The 18,080-nt window shown below is 36.9% G+C and overlaps 1 protein-coding gene across 6 annotated transcripts in view; it reads right to left on the reverse strand.

Annotated features, from left to right (window-relative positions):
* Window positions 1–18,080, reverse strand: part of PDLIM5 (PDZ and LIM domain 5) — a 228,994-nt gene that overhangs the window by 5,203 nt on the left and 205,711 nt on the right. For all 6 annotated transcript variants that reach the window (XM_047855535.1, XM_047855534.1, XM_047855532.1 and 3 more), the window contains 2 exons: window positions 5,443–5,623; window positions 2,864–2,984 (listed from right to left, as the gene is read on the reverse strand). In XM_047855535.1, coding sequence (XP_047711491.1) covers window positions 2,864–2,984; window positions 5,443–5,623 — 302 coding nt within the window. The remainder of the gene's footprint in view (window positions 1–2,863; window positions 2,985–5,442; window positions 5,624–18,080) is intronic.

Here is an 18,080-nt window from a genome sequence, read left to right on the forward strand (position 1 = left end):
CAGAACATTTCATAGAGTATCTAACTTGGTAGGAAAGAAAAGAAGTCACAAGAAACTTCCATGAATAAGTGCCTTGACGGAGGTTCTAGCTGGACTGTATCCTAACAGTATTAGCCACTAATTCTTTTGCTGCAACTTCCTTTCAATTGTAAGACTTTGTGCTGAAAATCCTTAGCCAGAGAACACCATTAACTTGACAAGAGTAGTCATAAAATACCAATAGGATTTCCTTCTAAAGAAAGCAGTTTTGATAAGATGTTTCTTTATTATTACTAAATTAGAACTTACTGGCAATTTTCTTTTATGCAGCCATTCTCACTACTTGTGTTTACTCCAACCTGGGCTGGAGCGGAAAGTAGACTATCATTTCCAACTTGATTTACCTTCCTTAACAATCTTCAGTATTCCTTAGCACCATTTGCTCAATACCTATCCACTGAGTCCTACTATGTGCCAGGCACTGTTCTAGGCACTAAAGGGTGGCACAGTGGTGAAAAAGACAGATGTGGCTGCTCTCTTTACGGTGATTATATCCTCATTGGGAGCAGGATGTTGTTGTTTATTGTATTTTTCAAACAAGTGATAATAAATAATTTCACATTGTGAAAAGGACCATGAAGAAAAGAATCCTGTGATACAGAATAGTTAAGGGAAGTGCACTTAGTTAAGTGCACTTAGTGCACTTAGTTAAGTGCACTTAGTGCAGAATAGTTAAGGGAAGAAAAGAATCCTGTGATACAGAATAGTTAAGGGAGTGTGTAACACTCCATTAAATAGGTGGGTTATGAAAGGCTTCTCTAAAGAGGTAACAGTTGGGCTGAGGCTTGACAAAAAAAAGGAGAACTCACCACAGAAAAGCTGTGGAAGAACATATCGGTTAGAAGAAACTGCAAATACAAAGACCCTGAGGCAGGAAGAATCTCAGCATGTTCAGAAAAGCAAAGGGGTGATGATATATGCCTGACAGAGGGTAAGGTAGTCGAAGAAAAGGGTGGCAAAGCATGTCTAGTAAGGAATGTATGTTTACTCAAGTGGAAGCCAACAAAGGTATCAAGCATAATCTAATTCACATTGAAACATTCACATTGAATAACTTCTATTTTAAAGGTTGGGGAAAGAAGACAGCCCATCTTAGTTGGTGATCAGAGCATCCAGGCAAAGGGTGAGTTGGATTTAGTTGTGACCACTGAGGTGAAGAGAAAAGAATGAATTTATATACACTGAGGGTACTGCTAGAATTTACTAATTACACTGGATATGAGGAGAGTAAGGGAAAGAACAGAATCTTAGATTTTGGGATAGTGGACAGTGGGGCATTTATTGAAATGGGAAAGGCTGAGCTAATAACAAGTGTTGGAGGTTAAAAAAAATACAAGAGTAGATCATGGTGATTAGAAGTGACATTTATTTTTTGTTTAAAAAAATTTTTTTTTTAATGTTTATTTATTTTTGAGACAGAGAGAGACACAGCATGAACGGGGGAGGGCAGAGAAGAGGGAGACACAGAATCTGGACCAGGCTCCAGGTTCTGAGCTGTCAGCACAGAGCCCGACATGGGGCTGGAACTCACAGACCGTGAGATCGTGACCTGAGCTGAAGTCGGACGCTTAACCAACTGAGCCACCCAGGCGCCCCTAGAAGTGACATTTAAATAAATCTTCAAAAATATTTTTCCTTTTATGTAAGCCATTTTGGGGTTTTAAAAATCTTCCTTCTTAAACTACATGAATATGATATTAAGGCTAGATAGCTGTATAGGTATGTAGCTGGACAGGGACTATCTGCCAGTTAGTCAAAATGTCTTGCAAAACTTAATTTTAAAACAAACAAACAAACAAACAAACAAACAAACACCTCTTTCTTCAGAAGAATTAAGTGAAATCACAAAATGTGAAATATTCTGATTGGGTCAGGGTAGCAGCTTGTAGCCATCCTGTCCCCAAACAGCCCCCCCGACGAGATAGTTCACTGGCGTCTCCATAGAGCTTCCTGGTGGATAGTCTGGCATAGATCCACGCTGCTCCTAACTCAGCTGGAAGGAATGAGTGAGCAATAAAAGGTCACGTGATGCTACCAGCCTCAAATTAGAAGCTGACTGCTCCCTTAACTCAATAGTGTACAACATTCCTTTCCTCCAGCACCACACTTTGCATTTCAAGGTAGATCAACAACTCTAAAGTGGAAATGCAGCGGTAATGAATGCAGGCATGATGAAGGAAAATATTTTATTTTTTGAAACATATGTGTGGTACTAATATCTAAGAGGAATAATAACAAATAAGTGTTATAAAAGTTCACTTACAGCCTTTGGGAAAGAAAAGGAAGTGTTCAGAGCTCACGTAGTAAGACAAATGTAGCAGATTGGTCCTTAGAGTCCAGTTTATTAAAAATAATTTTACTAAGGGAGCAATCCAAGCCAAGGTTACCCTTCCATTCAGTAAGAGTAACAAAGGACTTCCACTTTATTTTCAAGGCGGTTGCCTTAAACAGCAAATCAATATCATGTTCAATAGCTGAATACTTCTCATGTTTGTAACCACTCAATTCACCGTTAGAGGTAGCTTTCAGCTACACAATGTGGTGGAATTCATATCCATAAACTATTAGGGATTCAAGCAAAATATTTTCCTGCTAGATAATGCATACATACATGCTCATTTCTCTTCAGGAAACTGGGAATATCTGTTTTGACGAAATCACATAAAAGTTTTACATAGTTTTTTGCTATATATTTAGAGTAATGTTAAATGCCCCCAAAACAATTTGGAAATCCACTTTGTCCCCTACTGCCTTTCAACTTGGTAGTAACATTAAGGGTTAAGTTTATTCAAAATTTAAGAAACTAATGGCTTCAGGATCTTACCAGTCTCACAGTATGGTTCACCATCCTCCAAATGAAAAACATTATTACGAATGGGTTTTCCACAGGCCACACACACAAAACAGGAAACATGCCAAGTTTGTTTCAAAGCATTGATGACCTCCTGTTACAGAAAGGCAATTGGATATAAAGAAAGATGATCATACACAGATGCTTACTCTATTAGTTGTACCAACACAGCCCTTTTAAACTGACCCAATGTAGGCACACGCTTTGTCCTTACCATCAGCTTTTCCTCTAAAGACACACTCACAGATGGTCTAAACTGATACCCTATATAATACGTGTGTTTTCCACAAATACCCATCAGTAAACTTATTTAAATAACGACTGTTACTTAAACGTTATATATGGAGTGAATAAAGTAAGCATTTCATAAGTACTTGCTGTAATACATTCTGCTTTCTCTCAAAAGGGTGTCAGGGAATATTACAAAGGTTTCATAGTATTATGTTGAAAATGTCATGGAGGGAAAAAAAAAAGAAAAGGAAATGTCATGGAGGAAGGGCAAAATGTTCAAAAATTAAAACAAACCTATGCTTTGGTGTATTATGGGAGTAATAACATAATCAGTGTAATCCAATCAGTTTAACACATGTTTACAGTTCTGGAAATCAGCTGTGACTACACTAAGCACACACTCAAATGAGCATCTAAAATTTGAACCACAAAGTATGGATTCTAGTCAACAATGACCCCATGGTTAAAAATACCAAGTATCAAAACAAAACAAAACAAAACAACAAGTATCAAAGACTTGGGCCAGAGTTTAATTAGTAAAAGTCTTATTAAGAAGCTGGTTTTGCAAGGAATCATTTCTTTGGATTGAATGAGATGGACCCATTAAACATTATTTTTTGAAGATGAGTTAATAAAATGGGATTTACTCTTTTATCACAAAAAAAGAGGATGCTACACATAAAGTATGGTTACAATTTTGTAAATGAATTACAAAGAGCAAATTGGAAGAAAATACATCCTAAGCTTAACAGGAATTATCTGGGACTGGTAAATATATAGGTCATTTTAATATTCTTCTTTACATCTTTTTGGTATTTTCTAATTATTTAGAGTGAAATATTTTTATAATAAAAAACTGTCAAAATACAATGATACAGAGTAAATTATTAGCCATAGAAAATGCAACAGTTGCCTAGTGATGGATAATGGGAAGACATGGCAGTTATTTAGATCCAAAAAGATCACCATGAAAATGTACAACAAATACACACTGAACCAAATCATTTCTCATGGCTCTTAGCATTTACTTCCCTTTCTATCCTTGAGACTGATTCCTATCCCTTAGAACAGGCAATTGAACAACTGAAACACAACCCAGAGGATCTGTCCCTGTAGTGAAATTCTGGCCCATCTCTAAGGCAATGAGGATAAGATTTCCATTTCCTACAATCTCATTTGGTTCTAAGACTGTTACCTGACTTTGTGTTATTAATGATTCTAGAATTCCATAGACTGTATTTATATACAGTATTAACATATATTCAACTTATTATTTATCACTTGGGAAGGTATAGCCCGTATGTTGCTACTTTTTTGTTCCCAACATATTGTACAAATTAATAATACAGAAATATTTCATGAAGAATATTTATAATTTAAGTGTCCTCAAAGTTTTAGACTCACTTAAAGATGTAACATGAAATTAACACTACTCAATAATTTATACGAACTTTTCTCTCAACTGACACAAATTAAACTTTCATTATTACATTTTTATAGAGAGAATGGCAGAATTCAGCAATGCCATCTCCATCTTCTGTATTAGCTTTAGGAGTTTCGTATGGGACCAGGCACCTTGGCCACTTCCAAAATAAAATTCCAACTCCTGGTCGCCCACAGGAAATGACTGACCCTTTCTTTGCAAATTGCAAACTGAGTATTCCAGAGCAGGAAATTCATTCATTCATCATGATTCATTATGTATCTGACTCCTACATTACTTCCTTTTCGAAAAGGGAAAAAAAAAAACAAAAACGGTGGTTAGATTATTTTTCTATTACATGTCTACTCTCATAAAATAGGTTATATTTTTAAACATTATATGCATTTAAGAAAAATATATCATTTATAAGCTTCATGTCTTATATATTTCATGAGATCTGTGCCCTGTGCTTGAACCCTGACAAATGGGGAAATGCTGGTCTTATAAAAGCTATGGAATTTAATTTAAAACAGTGAAGGTGTCAGTTCTGAGAACTCTGATGTGTGTGGTCCTGTGCGACCTCTTCATTCCTGAGCAAACAGGGTCCTGTTGAGGTAGCACACCCACAGTAAATTATTTTTTTCCCCACAGTGGCTAGACTTTCCCCAGACAAGCGAGCACTCAGTAAGACAAACCCAAAGACAACTTAACCCCACGAGTCTGATATACTTCTACAGAGGTCTATTTAGTTTTGCTTTACAATAATAAACAGTGATGAAAACAGACAGGGGATCAAGCAAGAAGAAAATAAAAAGGAAAACTGATGTAAGGGTTTCAAAACAAAAAAATTATTGTGCTTTAAAAGCTCATTCAGAATAAACAGGTTTCTGATACTTACTCCAAGGATCTTCCTTTGGCATCGACCACATTCAGGAGCGAAGAATTTCTCATAGCACAGCTCACAATACAGGGATCCCTTTTCCTCTACAAATCCAATGTAGGCCATTGTATTTTTGCAGTGAGCACAGTTAAACTCTTCTGGGTGCCAAGATTTCCCCAGTGCCACTAGGAATGGTCCCCTGCCAGAAGAAAAGAGATCGAGTTGGCTTGGGAATAAAAGTTTCTAAAGTTAGCTTGGACAGAACCTCTTTTATGCAATGTCCAAACAATTAAATACTTGCTCAATTATCCTTCTCAAGGGCTGAAAACATAGGCGCAGCAAATTTACATAGGAATTCTCTGAGCATTTATGTGAAGAGAATAAAGGGGAGGAGTAAAAAGCACTTAAGGGATTCCTTCAAGAAAGGCCATTTCCCCCACTTTTTTTCATCTTCAACAGATTTGGTGGTTATGTTTTTTGAGTTGCAATGAGTGGGTCTGTCTGCATCATGATTATGAATGAGAATGAGGATGTTAACTCTGACATAAAATGAAATAACCAGGAAAAAAAATACATGGTTTAGACAGAGATGAGAAGTTGACATTTCTATAAAATAGACAAAAGAGAAATCTCAATTTGGTAATGTCAGGAGTCTTAAAACAGTAATAATTATTACCTGAGAAAACACTGCAGTCAATTTCTCTTCCCCACACATTGTTTCATATACTTATTTCTCAACTCTATTAAACATATCAAATGTTTATGACCCCTCCAAATAGACTATGGAAACTGTCAACTGGATATTAGAGACTGTTTTGAAGCTACTTAGAAAGGTTTTATTTAATTAAAACATGACTGATTTTTAATGCACATTTGTTTCAAGGTAACAAATGTTTGTAAAGAGATTTTTTTCCATTAAATACTATATAGTCATGAACTGATAAGACGGGTTTGGTTTCCTTGACAGGAATCCATTATGAACCCTTATCTAGTCATGAAGCCTGCAGAGATGAACCATTCTAGCCTCTGCAACATACTTTTCAGTAGCTCCATCCCACTAATTTTTATTCACAGAGTGGCTTTACCTCCAAGGCACTGTTACACTTATCCAATTTGTCCATACAACATTCCTGTGAGATAGACCAGGGCAGTTATTACAAACTCAGTTTAACAGATGGAGAAGCTGAGATACAGAATGTTCAAAAGATTGACAAATATCATAAAATCACTGACTGAGTGAAGGCCAGAAGCTGAATTTCCTGATTTGTAGCAAACTGGTGTAGTCAACTGAATGTTCTGCTTTTCATCTCATTACCATCAATTATCATCACTGAGTGACCACACAGTTAATTGTCAGTGAGCACGGATACCTGACTTCTAGGCAGATTATAGGAAAAGTCATAGTAATGAGCATCACAAAATCGAAGCATTTTTTAGCCTTTAATGATAACATAAACCTTAGTATTCAGTAACTATTTCCCTCTGGGAAATTCTTTGCAAATACAGTGATATTTACTCAGAACCAGCACCTAATCCTCCAAGAGTCAAAAAAGTAAAAAAGTTCTTGATGAATGATAAAAATGTGTTCTTTGAGGTATAAGAGGGTATTTTCTAGCCTCATTTTTTTGTTAACTTGTTTTTTATTAATAACATGATGCCACTTTTGTCAGCTGGTGCATGCAGTTCTCCTGAGCATTTGAGACAAATACTTTATTATTATGTTTTTAAGCTTTAGGGCACCATGGTTTTGTTATCACTAACAAGGAGTGCCTTTGTTAACTAATTCCTGCCAGAGAAAGAAAGGGCTATAGATCACTTATTCTGTAACCAAATATGTTACTTTGGGTAGGTTGTCCCTCAATTTTTAATTGGATAATAAATAACAGTTCTACTCAACAAGCTCCTTCTTCTCATTTTCTCAGTATATATTCAAAGATAAACCAAGGAGTCACAATGCTCAAAGCTAGACAAAGTTTCATGAGTCCAAGGAGCTTTTCCACCAAGTGGGTATCTGGTTATACAAGCTTGAAAAGGCTGCCAGGTTCAATTTACTGTGACCATAACAGAGAGTCTGGTAGAACTGGGCTAACATTTGCTTGGACACTAAAGGCAGATTTCAAAGAATTTGTTCGACTGAATTTTTTTTTATGAGGGCACATCTTCCAGCTCCTCCATAGGCTGGATGGCCCCTGAAGGCCTGTATCTGTATTCAGCTTTCCAGTTTGCAAAAGTCAATCTAATCAAACTCCACATTCCGTATGGATGCACTTGAGAGCTTTTCTCCACAAACATGGCTGTCAGTGCCAGCAAATATTTAACAAAATTCATCTGAGAAAAGAACAACTGATTGAGGAGTACACACTCCATTTTTAGATTTCCTAAAATATGGGTTGAAACCAAGTCAGACCAGCAGAGAAGGATGTTCTGCGATTCATGGCATATTGGACCTGATCCATTCCACAGAATGATTCCTTTAATGACCGGTGCTCAGCCTGACACCATCAGTCTACACTGACACTTGTCCTAGGAAACAGCCCTGTGACAGTCACCCTTGCTCCTCCTCTAAGTTGCTATTGACAGTGTTATCTGTTAGAGATCATACAGGGTCATTTCCATGTGGACTCTCTGGAGAAAGTCCTTCAGGCTTTTGTAGTAAGAACAGTTTTGCTTCTTCTGAGCAATAGGGTTTTTACTCATCGTACAGTAAATTTAAAAATTAACTTTCTTTGTTGACCACTAGAAGGCTTAAAGCCAAATTTAGTCCAACCTTAGGCAAGTATGTAAGGTCATTATTATAGGTTTTGTCAAGTCTCAATGAGCGCTTTTTTTACCAGTCTTCATTTTTAATGGTCCCATTCATGATTTTCATTATTCTTTTGCTTCCTTTTATAATTTAGAAGATTTTCTTATATTTCATGTATTCTTAAAAATGTTTTTAAAAGGTTTATAGAATAGTGCCTAGTACAAATAAATGAATTAAATGGATTAAAACTATCATCAGTTGAGGGACACCTGGGTGGCTCAGTCAGCTGAAAGTCCGACTTTGGCTCAGGTCATGATTTCATGCCTTGTGAGTTGGAGCCCTGCGTCGGGCTCTGTGCCTGCTTTGGATTCTGTGTCTCCCTCTCTCTCTGCCCCTTCCCTGTTCTCTCTCTCTCTTCTCAAAAGTAAACATTAAAAAAAAATTAAAAAAAAAAAACCTATCATTGAAAGAATAACGTTAAGATACCTCCTTACTTTCTTATCAAATCTAAATAGTAAAATGTCTTAACAACAGTAAAGAAACACCCTCTGCACCCTCAAAAACTGAGCTGAATATAACTTTTGTTCCTGCCAGAGCTCCTTTCTTAAACATGCTCAGTGTGCTACTGCCCCAACCGGGTATTCCCTGGCCCAGCTGAAAGAGCACCTTTCCCATCATGTTCTTGAAGTTATGTATAGATGAAACAATAAAATCTCTTATATATAACAAAGTACTCTTTTCTGTGTTGGCAGAGACTAATTTAACAAATTCATTAACACAGGATTAACACTGAAGAAGTTCTTCTTGTTCCAGGTAGATTGGGTTTCCATCTGTGACCTGGACAGACAGGCTTGGGTAACAGCAAAGTGGAATTAAGTATGCAGCTACCTCTCTTCCAGTCCTCCACGCCACTGTCTTTCCCAAGTACTCCTTGACTGACAAAGGAAGAGACAGGAAAGAGTTAAAACACTGACTGGCTGACAAAGAGTTAGCCTAGCTCATGAAACTTTTTACCCTCTTGATCTTCTGTGAGACTTATACCAAAAAGAAAAGAGAGACACAGAGAGAGAGAGAGAGAGAGAGAGAGAGAGAGAGAGAGAGAGAGAAAGGAAAGGTGGGGAAAGATGTCAAAAGGAACAGGAAAAGAAAAGCTTACATGGTGAGAGGGTGAAAGGGGTTGCAAATTTCAACAGGCATAACCTAACAGGGATTCAGCTTCAAAATCAAATGCTCCCTTCTTGCCTCCCTTTGTAATTTAACTTGAACAATAACTCTCAGTGATAGAAATTAGCTCTATAAATAGATGAAGAAAATATCACACGCTACCTAACATTCCTAAGACCATGTGGATGATAACTGTAAAGCTGGCATTCTAAGGCCTAGCTATTGGAGATTAGAAATTATATTTGACCCAAAGTTACTGCATCAATAGAAGTTAAAAATTTAAAAAAGCTAAGAAAATCAAAAGAAGTTAATCAACAAAAGGTAAAAACAAAGCTACATGAAAAAACAACTTGTGCTCAAAGACAAAAATGGCATCTGATATTCTACTTAATTAGATATGATAAAAATGTATACACCAATTTTATATTATTAATACGATCAAATTTTGGAAAGGGCTTGGCATGAGCAAGGTGTCCAAGAACAATGGAACCACAGGAAGAGTTTTCTGAAACAGAAAAGATCACTGGAAAAAACCACACACATACATTCACAAATACAAAGACATATGCAGGGAGAGTAAAAGAGAATGAAATACACTCGAACATGACAGTGAAACACACTCCCTTTCAATACTTACAATACTCACAATTAGCAATAGTAACAATCCTTCCTAAAATTAGAAGTGCAGCATTTCCAGTAAACTGTGCCCAAACTTTCCAATTTGGAGCATTAAATAACATATTTCTATTTTTACTGAGTATCATCTTTAATTTATAACCCCATTAAAATACTGCTTTTAAAAGGTTGTGAGGCCAACTGTAGCTTTTTATTTTAAAGACATAAATGACTCACTGCCCAAAAATATATGCACAGGTAAAATGAGCCTGAACATAACAGTGAATAAAAAGGACAAGTTCTAAAAAAGGTAATATTAACTGATAATTCTTTAAGTCTATTGGAGACAATTATGCTCAATTATTTATATTGGTTATTATAAAATCCACGAAGCAGGAAAATGTGATTCTATATATTAAGACAAGTGAGGTATAAATTCAACTTGGAGAAACTGTTATCATACATTCCTCCAAATACTTTTTAAAAGTTCAGTCATTAACTGAACAGCAGAAAATATGGCAGGAAACAAAGCCAGGAAACGCCCTGCTCACACAGAACTTACTTAGTAGCATGAGGACAAAAAACCAAATACTGTTAAAAAAAAAAAAGTTAGATTTTAACAAGAGGAGGACAATGAAGCAGGGAGGGAAGATAGGGAGACTGTATATATTGGGTGGGGGGGATTAAACAGGTGGCCAGGGACACCTGTTTTAGTAAAGATTTGACGGAGGCAAAAGTGAGCCATGCAAATATCCAGGGAAAGAGAATGCAGGCAAAGGTAACGCCAAGTGCCCGGGCCTGATGATGAGGCCTGGGGAGTCTGAGAAACAGCAAGAAGGCCAATGTGCCTGCAGTAGAGGAAACAAGGGGGAAATTGCCAGGTAATAAGGACAGAGAGATAATGAGGTGGCGGTGGGATGGGAGTGACTGTGTAGGGCCTTTAGGCCACTGTAAGGATTCTGGCTTCTACCAACCATTATGGGGTTTCCAGCAAAAGAGTGACATGATCTGATCTATGTTTTATCAGGATTATTCTAGCTACTGTGTTGAGAACAGACAGGTAAAGGGCAAGGGCAAAAGCAGAAAGATACTAGTTGGAAAACAACTTCATTAACCCAGGTGAGAAATAACCATGGCTTGGATCAGGGTATTAGTAGTAGTACAAACAGTGAGAAAGGTTCAGATTCTGGGTCTATTTAAAAGTTAAGAGTTAAAAGGATGTGCTGATAGATCACGTGAGATCTGGGCAACTGAGCAAACAGAGCTACCACTAAGAAGAGCAAAACTAGGAGAGAGAGCATGGTAGGCAGTATTCCAATATGGCCCCCAAGACACCAGTCTTCTGGTGTACATGGCCTGTATGCTCCCCTGGTCTAGAGTGTGGGTGGAACCTGTGAATATGATGGAACATCACTCCTGTGACTAGTTTATTTTACCTGGCGAAAAGGATTATGCAGATGTCATGTGAGTTCCCTAATGAGTTGACATGGAGTTCATCAGAGATTGTTTAGGAGTGTGTTAATTTCCACATATTTGTGCATTTCACAAAATTGTTGGTTAGGTATTTCTCATTTCACTCCATTCTTCTTAGACAACATACTTTGTATGACCATCAGTCCTTTTACATGTATTGAAACTTGTTTTATGGTTTAACACATGTGGTCTATCCTGGAGAACGTTCCATGTGCGCTTCAGAATTTGTACTCTCCTGTTATTAGACAGGATGTTCTATAGATGTCTGTTAAGTTTAGTCATAGTGTTGTCCAAGGCTTCTTGTCAACTTTCTGTGCAGTGTTATACCCATTATTGAAACTAGGGTACTGAAGTTTCCAATTATTATTGTTGAATTGTCTATATTGCTCCCATCTATTCTGCCAGTTTTTGTTTCGTGTATTTTTGGGCTCTGTTATTAGGTGAATATATATTTATAATTGTTGTATCTTCTTGATGGATTTAATTTTTTATCATTATAAAATGTCCTTCTTTTCTCTTTCAACACCTTTTTTCTTAATGGCTGTTTTAATATTAGTATATAATGTCACTCCAGCCGTCTTTTGGTTATAAAGTTTGCATGATGTATCTTTTTGTACACTTTTACACTTTTATTTTCAATCTCTTGGTATCTTTTAGCACGAAGCGTGTCTGTTATAGGCAGCATGTAACCAGACCATGATTTTATCTATTCTATAATTCTTTTAATTAGAGTGCTTAGTCTATTTACATTTAATGTGTAATTTCTGGTCAGTTAGGAATACGAGCACCATTTTGTTATTTTTTTTTCCTAGATAGTCCTACATCTCTGTTGCCTTTCCTATATAAAAGAGGGAAAGAGGAATTAAGCTCATCAGCTGACAGTGAAAATGGGAAATAAGTTATTACAGGTCTAAGGAGAAAAAAGAAAACATAAAACTGGCTTTCTGGGAGATGGAAAAGTAAACATACTAGAGAAATACAGCAGATTTTTGTCACTATTAAGAACATATCTGAGTGACACCTAGATGGCTGAGTCAGTTGAGCATCCGACTCTTGATTTTGGCTCAGGTCATGATCCCAGGGTGGCAGGATCAAGCCCCTCATGGAGCTCTACTCTGAGCATGGAGCCTGCTTGAGATTTTCTCTCTCTCTCTCTCTCTCTCTCTCTCTCTCTCTTTCTTTCTCTCTCTCCCCCCCATGCTCTCTAAAATAAAATTAAAAAAAAAAAAAAAAACAAAAAAAACCCACACCTGAGATTAATAGCCATGAATTTAAAGTGTCACTGGTTAGTATGGTTAGAATGGGTTTCCTTCCAGCCACATCCACCTTCAAGTGTGGGCATAGAGTAAACCAAGGCTTGGTTTTTCCAGCCTAGTGGTTTCAGTTAAGTGAATATGATGAAGTGAGAGATGGGCAAAGGAACTGAGGATGTATGCAAGGGATACTGACTAATGAGTGCCTACAGAATTCAGACTGGATAAGAAGGGCAGTGAGGATATTGGGACCCAAGGGAACAGTGAGAAGGTATTTGAAACAATGGATCAGAAGTTGCTGGGAGGCAGGGAGTGGTGAAAGGATTGCTAGAATTGAGGTAATGGGGGAGAGTGGAAATATAGGCTGCTGTTCTTCTTTTTTTTATTTTTTTTCAACGTTTATTTATTTTTGGGACAGAGAGAGACAGAGCATGAACGGGGGAGGGGCAGAGAGAGAGGGAGACACAGAATCGGAAACAGGCTCCAGGCTCTGAGCCATCAGCCCAGAGCCTGACGCGGGGCTCGAACTCATGGACCGCGAGATCGTGACCTGGCTGAAGTCGGACGCTTAACCAACTGCGCCACCCAGGCGCCCCTAGGCTGCTGTTCTTGAATGAGGTGCTTAGAAATGAGATTATGGAGGAAATGTAGTTAATGGTAGCGGATATGACTGCAACTGGTGGCTGAAGTTAACTACAGGAATCACTGAAGTAGAAGATGTCAGAGAATTGACAGACTTCAATATTAGAAGGATCATACAGATAATGAAATCACCAACATGGATTTCCATTATTAATATATTCTCATGAGGCAAGATTAATTTTCAATTTTACAACTGTGACAATTTAGAACCTTTTGGATATCTCACGATTTTCCTAAGTACTATGATTCAGAACTCCTTACTATGGATATTAGGGCAGTACATATATATTTCTTGTATTACTATAAGGGTACGATGTACCTCTCCTAATGCTTACATTATTACATTATGGTTATCTGTGCCAGGGTTTTGGCTTCTCTATCAGATGATAAAATGTATCAAAACAGGAAGTGTCTCTTAATCTTTATATACTATAGTGCCAATATGGCAACTAGTGCATGTTTTCTTTTTCACTTATTTATTTTTTAAAATTAAGATATAATTGCATACAATGTGTAAGTTTATGATGTACAGTGTTTTGGTTTGGCATGTTTATACATTGTAATATGATTACTACTCTAACAACAGCCAACACTTTGAAAGTTTTCAGTGGATATTTGTTGTATAAAACTACTGATTTTATAAGTAAGCTATTGAGCCTTATTGTTTGCCATTCCTTTCAAACAAAAGAAATTGGTTTGTTGAAACTAGAGAATTCTCACTTCTTTTGCACAAGTAGGATTCTGGATGTATCTCTATTAAACTTACCAATAACTGATATGGTTGTTGATTTGCTGGTTTGTATTTTTTACTAAAGTATAACTGGATTATTTTGCTAGGGCTGCCTTAACACAGTACCACAGATTGGGTGACTTAAACAGCAGAAATTTATTTTTTCACAATTTGGGAGGTTGGAAGTCACATAGATAATAAATGGTAAAACCTAAATTTGAGTCCAGATCTAACTAATGTTAGATACACAATCAAGATGTTGGCTGGGTTACTCTCTTCTAAGGCCTCTCTCTTTGGCTTATGGATGGCCATCTTCTCCATGTGTCTTCACATGGTCTTCCTTCCATGTATGTCCAAATCTTCTTACAAGAACCCCAATCATAATGGATTAGGGCCCACCCTAATGACCTCATTTTACCTCTTTAAAGACCCCATCTTCAAATATAGCCACATTCTGAGGTACTGGAGGTTAGGGCTTCAACATATGAATTTAGGGGGGCACAATTCAGTATGTAATAGTCACTTCCTTAAGGGAAGGGAATATGTCTTTGATTTCTGTATCACTGGTGCCTAAATGGGGTAGCACACAAAATATTTAATGAGTGTTGCTTATAGAATGACTACATTTCTACATTAGATGAGAAACCAGAAAAGTGAACCCTGGGTCATCTATAGGAGTCTAAGAATGCATGTATATAGTACAAAGTCATTTTGGTGGGGAGGTAGGAACTTCTAATTATTCAATCTATTATTTACTCCCTTCTTTCTCACTTATATACTCACACATTATGAAGAAAAGCACTCAAGTTATTGCAGGTCTGCTTAAGATGTTTTTCTCCTGATTACATACAGTAACAAAGATGACTATGTATATATATCTTGATATATCTTGATGTATATTTTCTTTACACAAAATTAGCATCATACTTGAAATCAAAAATAGATTTATGTTTTAATCTTAATATGATACTATAAACATTTTCCTTTCTTTAACGCATTTTTTTAATGTTTATGTATTTATTTTGAGAGAACACATGTGCATGCACGAGCAGGCAGGGACAAGGAGACAGGGAGAGAGAGAATCATAAGCAGGCTCCACACAACACGAAGCCCCATGCAGGGCTTCGATCCCACAACCATGAGATCATGACCTGAGCCAAAATCAAGAACTAGATGCCTAACCAACTGAGCCACCCAGGTGCACCTAAACATATTCCTAAGTAGTAGTTAAAACATGAATAAAATTTAAAGTTAGATCTGGGCTCAAATTCAGATCCTACCATTTACTTACTATCTGTGTGACTTCAGGCAAGTATGTATCTTCTCTGTGTCTAGGTTTTCTCATCTATGAACTGAGGCAATTTTACTAATTGTCTCGCAAGTTTATAAAGAATGAGAATTCAGGTAAAATTCTTAGCACAACATTTGACATATGCCAAGAACACATTAAACAATTATTATTATTATCCAAAAAGGGGATCTTAATGGCACCATAATATTAGATGCTGAACATTTGTGTTTTTTCAAACTTTCCACTACAATAAATCTGAAATCTTGGCCTAATGTCTTTGGTTGTTCCCTTAAACTCAAGAGCTAACATATTACACCAAACTTTTTTATTTTCAAGTGAAGTTTTAACAGAAAGGGAGAATAAATAAAATCTATTAATAAGGGAATGCTGAGAAACTGAAATGCTTGGTGAAACAAGCAAAAACCTCTCCCTGGGGTAGCAGAGATGGCTCAGCATGAGGAAAGTTTGAAAATCACTGAGCAAGAAACAAATGTTAAAGTCCTCTCTCTCACTGGAATAAACAATGGGTTGCCAGAATGTGATTGTTCTGGTGCTGTGCCGCAGGCAAACACAGAACAATAGCACTGTGGCTATTTCTTTTAAGCATTCCACAGCTAGGAAGAAATTCAAGCCCTATAAATCCTGTATTCTTTCACAAAGATACTAAGCTTAAAGTGAATGGTTTAGTTAACTCCCTGTATGTAATACAAGCAGTGAACAGATTTTAATGCCACTGGGTAGATCAGTAAAGAAATAAGCTAGACTTTTCATAAACCTATCCTATTAGGAAAAATAAAATGTGGTTTTGGCTACATTAACCTGATTTTCTGCTTCCCTATTATACCAGCACTCAACTGTCAATCAAGTCATAAGTGTAGGAATCAAAGAAATGGTACTTCTATCATAAATGGATTGGAAATGTTCCATAGCAAACTTCTCTTTTTTAATTTAATGTTTATTTATTTTTGAGAGAGAGAGAGAGAGAGAGAGAGAGAGACAGAGAGAGACAGAGAGAGAGAGCGCGAGAGAGCACGCGCGGGGAGGGGCAGAGAGAGAGGGAGACACAGAATCCGAAGCAGGCTCCAGGCTCTGAGATGTCAGCACAGAGCCCGATGCAGGGCTCAAACTCACAAACCGCAAGATCATGACCTGAGCTGAAGTCGGACACTCAACTGACAGCCACCCAGGTGCCCACGTTCCATAACAAACTTAATCAAAGCATCAAAAGAATTTCTTATCCATCTATAAAAGGCCACTAACTAATCAAAGTAATGTCTATTTAGGTGCAACATTCATAACTCTTTTCAAGGTTCAAACAAACCAAAAAAATGTCAGGCATTAAATTACATCCAAATAAAATATTTTATGGAGATTTTGGATAAATATGTTCTATAAGAGATAACAGGCTCAATGCTAACATTCAATAATTAAGTTTTCTGAGGCTATCAACTTTGCTAAAGAAATTAAAATAAAACAAAATTTGCCTTAGTTTGCTTTTATTTAAATACTTTTTGAAAATGCGGGAATTAGAAAATACATAATAGGGGTGCCTGGGTGGCTCAGTTGGTTAAGCGGCCGACTTCGGCTCAGGTCATGATCTCGTGGTCCATGAGTTCGAGCCCCACGTCGGGCTCTGTGCTGACAGCTCAGAGCCTGGAGCCTGTTTCAGATTCTGTGTCTCCCTCTCTCTGACCCTCCCCCATTCATGCTCTGTCTCTCTCTGTCTCAAAAATAAATAAACGTTAAAAAAAAAAAGAAAATACATAATAAGACAATACAAATTATAAACAAATAATGTAAATTACTCTGTGGAAAATAAGAGCTATAAATTATAAAATAATCCTAAACTTCCCAGAGTTTGCAGGTTACGATATTCCCTATTGAAGTATCAAGCCTGCAACCGCAGCTTGTTTTTAAAACAGGTGTCCAAGAGAATGTCACTTGATCTAACGTGTCCTTGCTTTGGTAAGTGATACTGACACTGAGGCCAAGAATAAGAATTATGCTTTGACTAGGTCTCTGAACTGACCACAATCTATTCAAGCTACTTTAGCATTTGAACACCAAGCAAATATGCTTATGTTAATTACCGTCATGTGATCTTGACATGAATTAATCCGTGTTCCTATTAACTTCCCTAGTAAATGAAGCTTTAATGCTTAACTGATGGATAATCCAGAGCAATACAAATTTAACGGATGAGGGAGCAGTAAGTAATGGCCATTCATCTTATTAATATAATACATATTTATTTCACATGGCTGAAAGACTGTATTAAAATTACATCCTGGCCTAGCGTTAAAACTGAAACCAAGATAGGTAGGGAGGGATGGGAATGTAATTCCTATTTAGATGTTCATATTTTCTCCACAGTAAGTTTTTCACGTGTTGGTACTGATGATTATAGGATGTCACAGAATTTGATAATCAGACAATATGAATCAACAACTGATAGGGTTTGACAGTTTGTTAACCCATCCAGTAATTACTTGCTTACAACAGCATACAAATAGCAGTGACTCCAATCTCCATAAAGGGTATTTTTATTCAGAATATAGTATCCCTAACCACCAGTCTAGGTAACCAAAGTACCATAACTTCTCAAAACAAATGTTACAAGTCAGAACTTGTTTTTTATTTGATTAATATTAATCCTAAAAATATAACAACTAAATACAGTTGGTAATTAAAAATATAGTTTTATTTATTGGAACAAAGCAGTACCATGCTAGAATCTATTAATTT

The sequence above is a fragment of the Prionailurus viverrinus genome, chromosome B1 (assembly GCF_022837055.1).
Source record: "Prionailurus viverrinus isolate Anna chromosome B1, UM_Priviv_1.0, whole genome shotgun sequence".
Classification (NCBI taxonomy): Eukaryota; Metazoa; Chordata; class Mammalia; order Carnivora; family Felidae; genus Prionailurus; species Prionailurus viverrinus.